The following is a 9,769-nucleotide window of genomic DNA, read 5'->3' on the forward strand; positions in this document are numbered from 1 at the left end:
AGGCAGAGGCAGGTGGATCGCTGTGATTTCGAGGCCAGCCTAGTCTACAAAGTGAGTCTAGGACAGCCAAGGCTACACAGAGAGACCCTGTCTTTAAAAAAAAAAAAAAAAGAACCAGGCAGAGAGTGTAAGTCAGAAATGGCCAGATGTGGAGCCCATCTCAAAAGATTACAGGCATCTGCTACCATGCCTGGCTTTTGACTTCATAACTTGTATCTCTGTCTAGTTTGTAAATGCTCTGCAAGTCATGCTGGTCTTTGTACAGGTGTGTGTGTGTGTGTGTATGTGTGTGTGTGTGTGTGTGTGTGTGTGTGTGTGTGTGTGTGTGTATGTTAGGGTCTTATGTGTCCTATGCTGGCCTCAAATCCCTAAATATTGAGGTTGATCTTGAACTCACATACATTGCTGTGCTGCTGCCTTCATCACTATGTGGGGAAAGAGCTTGGGCTGCTAGGTTGCCCCGCCACCCCGTTTCTCACTGGCACCCTGAGGAGAAGGTCTTTTCTCTCTCAGCCTCAGCATGAGACTCTTGTACCTCCTCTTCAAGGCTAATGTGGGTTCAAGGGGCAGGTGACACGGCAGGGCTTTCCAACGTGCTGTCAGCAGTGTGACTGGCACTTGGGGATAGCACAGAAATGTAATGTGTTGCAGGGGGTCTGCCTCCTCCCCCTGACACTCAAGGGATGGGAAAGGAACAGCCAGAGGGACGGGGTTGTTGAGAAGCCCCTCACAGGGCTCTTTACTGATGTACATAAGGCCATTTAGCTGTCTGGCATCATAGCCAGGCGGGGGGCCTTTGGAGTAGTGAGGTAGGGCGACAGGGCTGAGCTGGTATAACTCAGACTGTTGGGGACTGCGGTGGGAGGGTTGGCAGGGCTCGCAGTGGATGAAGAGGAGAGGGTATTCAGCACCACGCCACCCTCATCCAGGGAGCGCTTGTAGGGGACTGAAGTCTCGTCTTGGAGCTCCTGGAAGGCCAGGTAGGCCTGGAACATCTGCGGGCAGGAGAGGGCAGGATTTAAGTTGGCTGGGCTGGGCAGGGAGGCCCAGCGGCAGGCCTGGGGGATGCCGTGGAGAGCTGTCTGCTCACTGCCCAGTGGTGCCCAGGATGGGGATGCCTGAGGAAGGGAGGGTTGGAGGGTGACAACAGAGGCCCAGGGAGAGTCCAGGCCCTAGTCACCAGATATGCAGCCCTCCCAATCCACCCTGGAGGGGGGCAGGGTTTATCCTCACCCAGACAGGGACAGAGAAGAAAGCGAAGGCAATGGCTGCCTGGGCGCTGCTATTCCCCAGGAGGAAGTGCTTGGATTTTGAGTGCTGCCACTGGTTGGCTAGGAAGCAGAAGGCCACAAACCAGACGCCTGCCCAGAGGACTGGAGGGGGAAGGAAAGAAGAGCTCGAAGAGCATGCTGGGGCGGGACCAAGGTGTGCTAGGGATGGGCTGGGGAGTCATTGGGACACCGTCTTTGCTAGCCCAAGACCCCCAAGTGTCCCCAGAAGCCAACTTCTGTAGTGGAGCTCCCATGTCCAACACAGCACCCCAGCTACGGGTCATTGCTTCTACTTCCTCGGAATCTTGACCCCAGTTCCCTGTAGGCCAGCCACATCTCATGTGCTCAGGGGCTGTACGTGAAGGGGTCCTTTCCACTGCACAGGCTCCCTGACAGGAGCAGCCTCTGGCCCTGAGGTGCAGGAGTGGCTCCTGGGAGGGGAAGAGAGGCGGTGTGAAGAGGGTCTGAGGGTCTAAGGGTCTGGGTCTGAGGACGGGCTTAGTGCTTTCTGTGTGCCAAGCTCTCTAGATAGTGGGCCATGGTCAGGAGGCTGAGCTGTGACACTTTGAAGCACAGGGCTTGCCATTCGCAGGACTCAGCCCTAGGGCTGTCCTTAGAGCTGGAGGAGAGGAGGCACATACCTTGATGGGTGCCTAGCACTGGAGGTGCTCAGCAGGCGTCCGCATGTCTATAGGCACCCTTTAACTCACTTCACACTCAGAAACCCCTGCAAGGCAGAGTCTTCATCCTAGCTTTCACTGAGGGTCCTTCTGGCTCAGTGCTCTGAATCAAACCCCTGCCACAGGGTCAGCTTTTCAGGCTATGCTTAGTGAGCCAGGAAAGGGAATGTGAGGGGAAAGCAGCTTGGGCTTGAGGCAGTGAGGGGACCAGAAGGGAGGACTAGAAGATGCTCTGGGAGGAAGTGGAGTCAGCCCCTCACTGTGGGAGGACCAACCGTCAGACACAGATTTGGGAGGGCTCAACAGAAGAGCAGCTCTGCATGGTCCCTTAGAACTCACCAGCCAGGATAAGGTCCAAGAGCTGGAAGGCTGTCTTAAAGCGGCTGCCTGTGATGCGGCTCTCATAGGCGTCGAGGGCAAGGAAGGCCAGACAGCTGAGGAAGGACAGGAAGCCAGCTCCTACTGCAAAGCTACAGGCCACTTGGTTGCTGTTGAGGACACAGTGAAGCTGAGGAGAGTCTGTCCTGTTCTGGTGACCGTCAGTTAGGAGAGAGGAAAAGATGACCAGGGAAAAGACCTGTGAACCACAGTGGACAGGGAGGGACTCAGTGCTTCCTCCAGGCTGCCCTCTCCCTTGGGGGGGGGGGGGCCTGGGGACAGGGCATCCTGCAGCTGCCCTTCCTGTCACCGCCTCAGGGCCCTGTCTCACCCTAGTCTCCTCTCTGCTCCTGACCACAGCCCCTCAAGGCTCCCCAGTGCCCTGGCACCGTCCTAGCCCATCATCGCGGCCTCTGAAGCTCTCTCGCCTTAGCTAACTTAATCTCTGTCCACTCATCCTTGCTTTGCTCCAGACTTTCCTGCCACTACCCTTATTCAGGGCACAAAAGCTAATAAGAGGTGTCCCCATCTCCTAGAACTCCTGTTTCCCCCCCCCTCCCCCGCCTGGCTCACACACTCATTCTCCCCCCCCCCCTCTATACCGCCCCCGCAGGGTCTTTCATGCTAGTCAAGCACCTGAATGAGCACTGCTGTGTCCAGACCCAATTCATTTTTAATTTACAAAAAAAAAAAAAAAAAAAAACAAACAACTTTTTAAAGACAGTTTTCTCTGTGAGCCCTAGCTGTCCTAGAACTTGCTCTGTATACCAGGCTGACCTCAGATGCAGAGATTTTCCTGCCTCTGCCTCCTGAGTGCCGGGATTTAAAATTACCCGTGTTTGTGCATGCTTATGCTGTGTGGGTGTGTGCGTGCGTGTGTGAGCTAGGTGCTGGGAACCACATTCAGGTTCTATTAAGAGCAGCAAGCACTCTTAGCTGTCAAGCCATCTCTCCGGCCCCCTCGTCCCCAATCAATTTTCTGAAATAAACATGTGAAATAGTCAAAATATACAGAAAAATGTGCAAAGACATGACAAACATACAGTATTGGTCACAGAATTAAAATATTAATGTTTTCCTTTTATACTTCAAAGGAATTTTTTTCTTTGAGACAGGATTTCATTTCACCAGCAGCCATAGCTGACCTTGAACTTACAACCATCTTCCTGCCTCAGTCTCCAAAGTTCTGGGATATAGGCATGCCACACACCATCTCATTTTATTTTTTCAATCTCATTTTTGCTTTTGAATTCTTAGAAATGCAGTATAGCACTACTTTGGTATCTGACCCCACATTGGTGCAGTTGCCCTCTGATGTTACCCTACAGCCACACTGGACACAGGCACTTTCCATATAGGAGTGTGAGGCACAGCCACACTGGACACAGGCACTTTCCATATAGGAGTGTGAGGCACAGCCACACTGGACACAGGCACTTTCCATATAGGAAGTCTGAGGCACAGAGGATGAGGCACTGCATGATTTGCCAGCCAGCAAGCAGCAGAGCCCTGACTTGGACCCCAGCAGTTTAGCTCTTTATCTTTCATACTCTGTCTCAAGCTTGACCCAGCTTGAGAGCAGTGGTTCCCAGCAGCACAAATCTGTGAAGGCTGAAGGCCCTGACACATTGCAGTGTGGCGAGCCCTATGTTAGGCACAGGAGGACCCCACGGGTGTTCACTGGGCAGAGTGGAGGTGTTTCAAGGGCTTTCTAGGTGGGATGTCACTGGATGAGTAATGGGACCAGAGTTCTGAGAGCTGTGGGCAGGGCAGGGCAGGGCAGGGCAGGGCCAGCCCTCTGTGGAAAAAGCCTTGAGCTGCTGTAGGCTTGGCTGGAGGGTAAGTCTGCATGCTGGGGAGACCTGGCAGAGTACAGTGGACAAGAGTTGAAGTTTGGGGGGCTGGAGAGTTGGCTCAGTGGTTAAGAACACTGTCTGCTCTTCCAAAGGTCCTGGGTTCAATTCCCAGCACCCACAGGGCAGTTCACAACTGTCTGTAACTCCAAGATTTGACACCCTCACACCAATGCACATAAATTAAAATTAAAAAAAAAAAAAAAAAAAAGAGTTGAAGTTTGGGTGGAAACCAAAGTACTGGGGCTGAGCTTCTGAAGTGGTTAAGTTGAGACCTGGACCTTAAAGGAGTTTTGCAGGGCAAGGCGGTGCATGCCTATTATGCAGTGGTTCTCAACCTTCCTAACAGTGTGACCCCTTAATGCAGCCCTTTAAGTTGTGACCCCAGCCATAGAACTGTTTTCTTTGCTTCTTCTTAACTGTAATTTTGCTATTGTTATGAATAATAAGTATCTGATATGCAAGATATCCGATACGCCCCCCTCCAAAAAAAAAGGGGGGGGGGTCATGACCTACAAATTGAGAACTGGCACTTGGGAAGTGGAGGCAAGAGCCAGCCTCAACTACACATCCAGTTCCAGGCCAGCGTGGGTTCTATGAGGCTGTGTCTCAAACAACAAAACAAGAAAAGGGAACACATGCAATCATCAGATGCTATAGACCTGGCTCCTCTGGGGACAAGAGGTCTTGAGATATTATTCAGGGAGGTGAGGCTGGGATGCAGGCAAGTGCTGGCCCTCAGAGACCTAAACAGGTCCGAGGAGATACACAACTTTTTTAACTCTAGAAGATTTTCTGCATATGAGTGTTTTGCCTGTATATGTGTATGCGCTCTGCTTGTTTGGTGCTTCGGGGCCCAAAGGGGGCATTAGACCCCTGGGAACTATATGGGTGCTTGGAGTTGAACTTGGGTCCTCTGGGAGAACAAGCGCCTTCTCTCTAGCCCCTCATTTGAGTTTCCTCAAGCATGAAAGGGTTCTAAGAGGAAGCTAGCCAGGACCAGACCCAGGGATTAGAGAAGTTCTCTGGGGTCATGTGGTCACTGGGCTGGATAAAGGTGAGGCAGAGGTTTACAGAGCAGGCTGGTAGGGAAGCCAGAGGCCCGAGCAATTCAGAGACATTTTGGATCTGGTGGTTGATGGGATGTGACTGTAATCAATGGACTTGTGCAGAAGATAAAATGAAAACTGACAAAATTTGAACCCCTGAGGACGGGCTGTGCAGCAGTAAGTGTATGTCTGCACCAGTGCAAGGAGGGCCTCACACCTGAGTGTGAGCAGTGAGCTTGGCTCCTCTGCGCTCTTTTCATGTTCTTCAGTGTGGGGCTGAGGTGACAAACCGACCCTGACTCACCGGCCTTCATCCTGCCCCTGCTCCTCCCCTTTTGCAATAACTGCTATATAACCAAGAACTTTAATGTCCAGACCATGACGGAAAGCTGGAGAGTGGTTGGGGACAGCAGTTCTCAGCCTGTGGGACGTCATCCCTTTGGGGTTACATATTGGATACCCCACATATCAAATAGTTTACATAGCATATAGTTTACACATCAAATGTGTTACAATTCAAAACAACAAAATTACAGTTATGAAGTACCAACAAAATAATCCTGTGATTGGGGGTGACCACAATATGAGGGACTGTGAAAGGGTCGCAATGGTGGAAGGCTGAGAGCCACTGGTCTGGGAGTTAAGGGTTCAGTTGGTTTTTGTTGTTGGTGGTGGTTTTTTGTTTGTTTGTTTTGTGTGTGTGTTTTCAAGACAGGGTTTCTCTGTGTAGCCTTGGCTGTCCTGGGCTCACTTTGTAGACCAGGCTGGCCTTGAACTGAGAGACCCACACGCGACTGCCTCCCGAGTGCTGGGATTAAAGGCATGCACCATCACGCCCAGCCTAAGGATTCAGTCTTGAGGAAGTACCTTCCACTGCTCATGTCAGGATGAGGAGAGGAGAGAACATCGATTATTTTTGAGCATATAAATAAATAAATAAATATATAAATAAATACACACACACACACACACACACACATATTAAACCTCTGCTACCTCTCTAGAGCTGTGGACCAGTCCACAAAGGGAGGTGTTATTAGCTCAGTCCTGTTTTCAAAGGTGACACATCTACATCACAGCACAGTGGGAAAAGCTACATGTATCTGACTCTGCCGAGCTGTGGAGGCTTTAGCAAGTCATTCCGACCGTGGGACCTCCGTTTCCTTGTGTGTGACGAAGGGGACTGGGGGCTCATCTGCACAGCAATGGTTCTCAGGACTCACCTAGAGAGGAAACAGACCCTTAGTTATCTGCTCCAGGCTGGGGGTTGAGTCCAACCCTTCTGACTGCCAGGCCCCAGGGCTGTTTGTCTGTGGTGGAGCCTAGGGCTTTGGAAATGTGGGGAGGGGCATCAACTGGCGCTACTTCTTTGAAGCCTGTGTCCAGTCTCTTTTGGCACCTTCCCTGGCTGGTCTCCATGGGCTGAGACACCAGTTGCCAGGAGGCGTGGTGGAGGACATGAATACAGCTGCTCACAGCCTTCCACTGAGGAACCAGGCTAGGGGGATGAGGGAGACTGTGGGGGAGGGGGAATGGCGGCACAGGCGAAGTCCATGACCACAAGGTCTGGCATGGCTTGCTGTGTTTGTGCCCCCATGCGCCCTGTCCCCCCCCCCCCGGCTTGCACTTAGCCATAGCAGCTGGCTTCCTGGCTCCCTCATGTCTGCCTCCACTTTCAAGGCACTGGAGACAGTGACTGGGTCTGAGATGGCCTCCTTCATCAGATGGGTCACCTGGACAAGTCACTCAGCCTTTAAGCGTCTCAGTTTCCCCTTGGATAATACAGATCTGCATGTTCTTGTCATGTGGTGAGGAGCGGACGCACCACAGAGTGTGACAGTCATAATTCCTCTCTTGTCACAAGGAAGGACAGTGTGGCACCAGTCCCTGTCATTCTAGGTTCCTCCAACCCTCTCCTCCCTCACAGATTTATTCCAGGGACAAAGCTTGCTATTTAAGGAGAGCTCAGCAGTGCCCGCCCCCTACACTGATGGGCGTGTATGCGCACCACCTTGTCTTGTCCCCAGCGCAGTCCTGCCCAGGAGTGGGCTGTTAGGACTCTCGGTCAGATGAGGACACAGAGGCTCAGAGATGCTTCAGGCCACACAGGTATAGTGTGACCATGTCAACTACTGAGCCAAAGGAACATTTCTGGGAATGAAGGGTGCTGCTGCCGGTTGAGTACAGCCAGCAGGGTAGTGTGCCCCTCTAATGGACACATGGCGAGGTTAGGCCTCAGAGCCAGGCCTGCCTGGGTTGTTCCAGAGGACAGAGAGAAGATACTGTGGGTTGGGAACCTGAGGAAAGACTTTGGAGTTTGACCCATGGAAAAGGACACGAATGCTAGCTTCCCAGAGACTGAGGAACCAGGGCAGAGGGTGCTTCCTGCTCCCACGACCCTGATCCAGTCACATGATTGGGCCTCAGTTGCCAATTCTGTCCAGGGGAAACACGGCAAGTAGTACAGGCTGGCTGAGCACGGGGCTCATACATACCGTCCCAGCACTCAAGGGGGCTAGAGCAGGACCATTGTGAGTTCAAGGCTAGCCTAGGCTAGGCTACAGAAGTAAGACCCAGTCTCAAACTACAAAAACAAACAAAAAGACACCTCAAACATAAAACAGGGTGTGTGGAGGTACGAATTCGCGAGATGCTTCAGTGGTTAAGAGAACTTACTACATGTGGTGATCTGAATGAGAAAAGGCCCCCACAGGCTCCTGTGTCTGATTTTTTTTTTTTTTTTTTTTCTGTCTTGTTTTGCTTGTTGGTTTTTTGCATCAGTGTATCTCTATCTAGTTTAGGCTGGCCTTGAACTCACAGAGATCTTCCTGCCTCTGCCTCTGCCTCTGTCTCCATAGTGCTGAGATTAGAGGTGTGTGCCACCATGCCTTGGCCAGAATGCTTGGTCCCCAATTTGGTGAAACTGGTAAAGATTAGGAGGCATGGCCTTGTTGGAAGAAGTGTGTCACTAGGGGTGAGCTTTGAGGTTTCAAAAGCCCAGGCCATTCCAGTGCGCGCTCTCTCTCTTTCTCTCTCTCTCTCTCTCCCTCTGCCTCCAACTGGCAGATAAGTAAGCTGTCAGCTACTGCTCCAGCACCATGCCTACCTGCCTGCTGCCATGCTTCCCACCACAAGGGTCATGGACTCACCCTTTGAAATTCTAAGCCAGCTCCCAATTAAATGCTTTCTTTTATGAGTTGCCTTGGCCACAACCAGCTTGAACAACGGTTCTGGGTGATCTGACACTGGCTAGCCTCCAGCAGCTCCTGCATGCATGTGGTGCACATAAACTCATGAAGGCACACACACACACATGCATGCACGTGCACACTCACACACACAATTTAAAAGGAGAAGGGAGCAGATTTTGCTCCCAGTGTCCAGATGCTTTGGGATTACCGCAGTGACTAACGGACGCGTGCAGACCATCAGCACCATGCCTGGCACAGTGCCTACTCACCTCTGGTGCCGGTGTGCGTTGCAGATTGTCTTCCCATCTATATGCCTTTTTAAAAAAATAGATCGCAGTCCCTTTCAACTATCCCCACCTGAGAAATGGAAAACGAATGGGCCCTGGTATCTCACAGAGCTGAGCGGTACCTCCTCTTTCTCTGTGTTAACCTTAATGGGTGCTGTTCAGTGGGACTTTCTGGCACGATAAAAATGTCCTGAGTCTGTGCTGTCCAACCAGAGAGCCACAAGGTACCTATGGCAGTTAAACAGCTGAAATAAGGCCACACAGACTGCAGACTAGCCCGTGTGAATTAAACTAGCTGGAACTTAAGTAGCTCATGTGGCTGTGGCTACCCCACTGGACAAGCAATCTTCAAACACGGATTCCATTTATCAAAATTATGGGGGCACTTTTTTTGGGGGGAGCTTTATTTTTATTTTTTTCTCTTTTGGAAGGTTTTCTCTTTTTTTTTCTTTTTCCTACACTGTAACCAAGGCTGGCCTCAGTTCTCCTACCTCGGTCTCTCATGTGCTGGTACTCCAAATCATGGCCAGATTTGAGGGCTCCTTTCTCGTGATGAGTCAACTGGTGCTGACAATGGCTGGTGGCACCACCAGATAGATACTCAATAAAAAGCCGCTTCACTCCTGTTTGCTCCCTCTCTGACCACATATGACCCCTCCCCTGTTCCCGGGTCTCCCGTGTCCTGACCCCTAGGGCCTCACCCCTCCGCAGATCCTCGAGATGCTCTTTGGTCTCCTCAGAAAGCGCACAGTCTCACTGTCTGTCAGGTCCTGCAGGCTTTCAGGGAGGCGCATGGTGGCCGCTCGCCTTTGGGTGTCCTGGGAGGTAGGGGCAGGGGGTGTTGGGTGCTGCTTTCTGGACACCGCTGCCTGCGTGCCTCAGGCCCACCCCAGGGCTCAGCTGCTGTTAAGACAACACAAATGGGAATGTCAGAGTTGGGGTGCTTGGGGTGGGGAGCACTGGCCCAGGCTTGGGTGGAGGGCTCTTAGGAGTCAGCATCTGGTGTGATGGGAGGGCTGGGTGTCCAGAGGTGGGAGCCAATATGAGACCGAGGCCCACT

General features: G+C 52.0%; 1 protein-coding gene across 2 annotated transcripts; it reads right to left on the reverse strand.

Moving 5' to 3' along the window:
* Positions 1–715: 715 nt before the first annotated feature.
* Syngr4 (synaptogyrin 4) lies at positions 716–9,609 on the reverse strand. Of its 2 annotated transcripts, XM_051149438.1 has the most exons (4): positions 9,411–9,609; positions 2,291–2,528; positions 1,234–1,373; positions 716–995 (listed from the first exon to the last, which is right to left on the reverse strand). In XM_051149438.1, exons 1-4 carry the CDS (start codon positions 9,501–9,503, stop codon positions 762–764), a joined length of 705 nt encoding a protein of 234 aa, XP_051005395.1. In that variant the 5' UTR covers positions 9,504–9,609; the 3' UTR covers positions 716–761. The 2 variants fall into 2 exon arrangements, with proteins under 2 accessions (XP_051005395.1, XP_051005396.1); XM_051149439.1 differs by lacking the exon at positions 1,234–1,373 and having other exon boundaries at positions 781–995.
* Positions 9,610–9,769: the final 160 nt, after the last annotated feature.

The sequence above is a fragment of the Acomys russatus genome, chromosome 7, assembly GCF_903995435.1.
Source record: "Acomys russatus chromosome 7, mAcoRus1.1, whole genome shotgun sequence".
NCBI lineage: Eukaryota > Metazoa > Chordata > Mammalia > Rodentia > Muridae > Acomys > Acomys russatus.

What these genes read in the sequence shown, in the direction of transcription:
- Syngr4 (XM_051149438.1), bottom strand. Translation starts at nt 9,503, where the DNA reads ATGCGCCTCCCTGAAAGCCTGCAGGACCTGACAGACAGTGAGACTGTG. An exon ending in TCTCGAGGATCTGCGGAGGG is followed by an intron (nt 2,529 to 9,410) that starts GTGAGGCCCTAG and finishes TGTGGTTCACAG; the next exon opens with GTCTTTTCCCTGGTCATCTT. An exon ending in CTTGGACCTTATCCTGGCTG is followed by an intron (nt 1,374 to 2,290) that starts GTGAGTTCTAAG and finishes TTCCCCCTCCAG; the next exon opens with TCCTCTGGGCAGGCGTCTGG.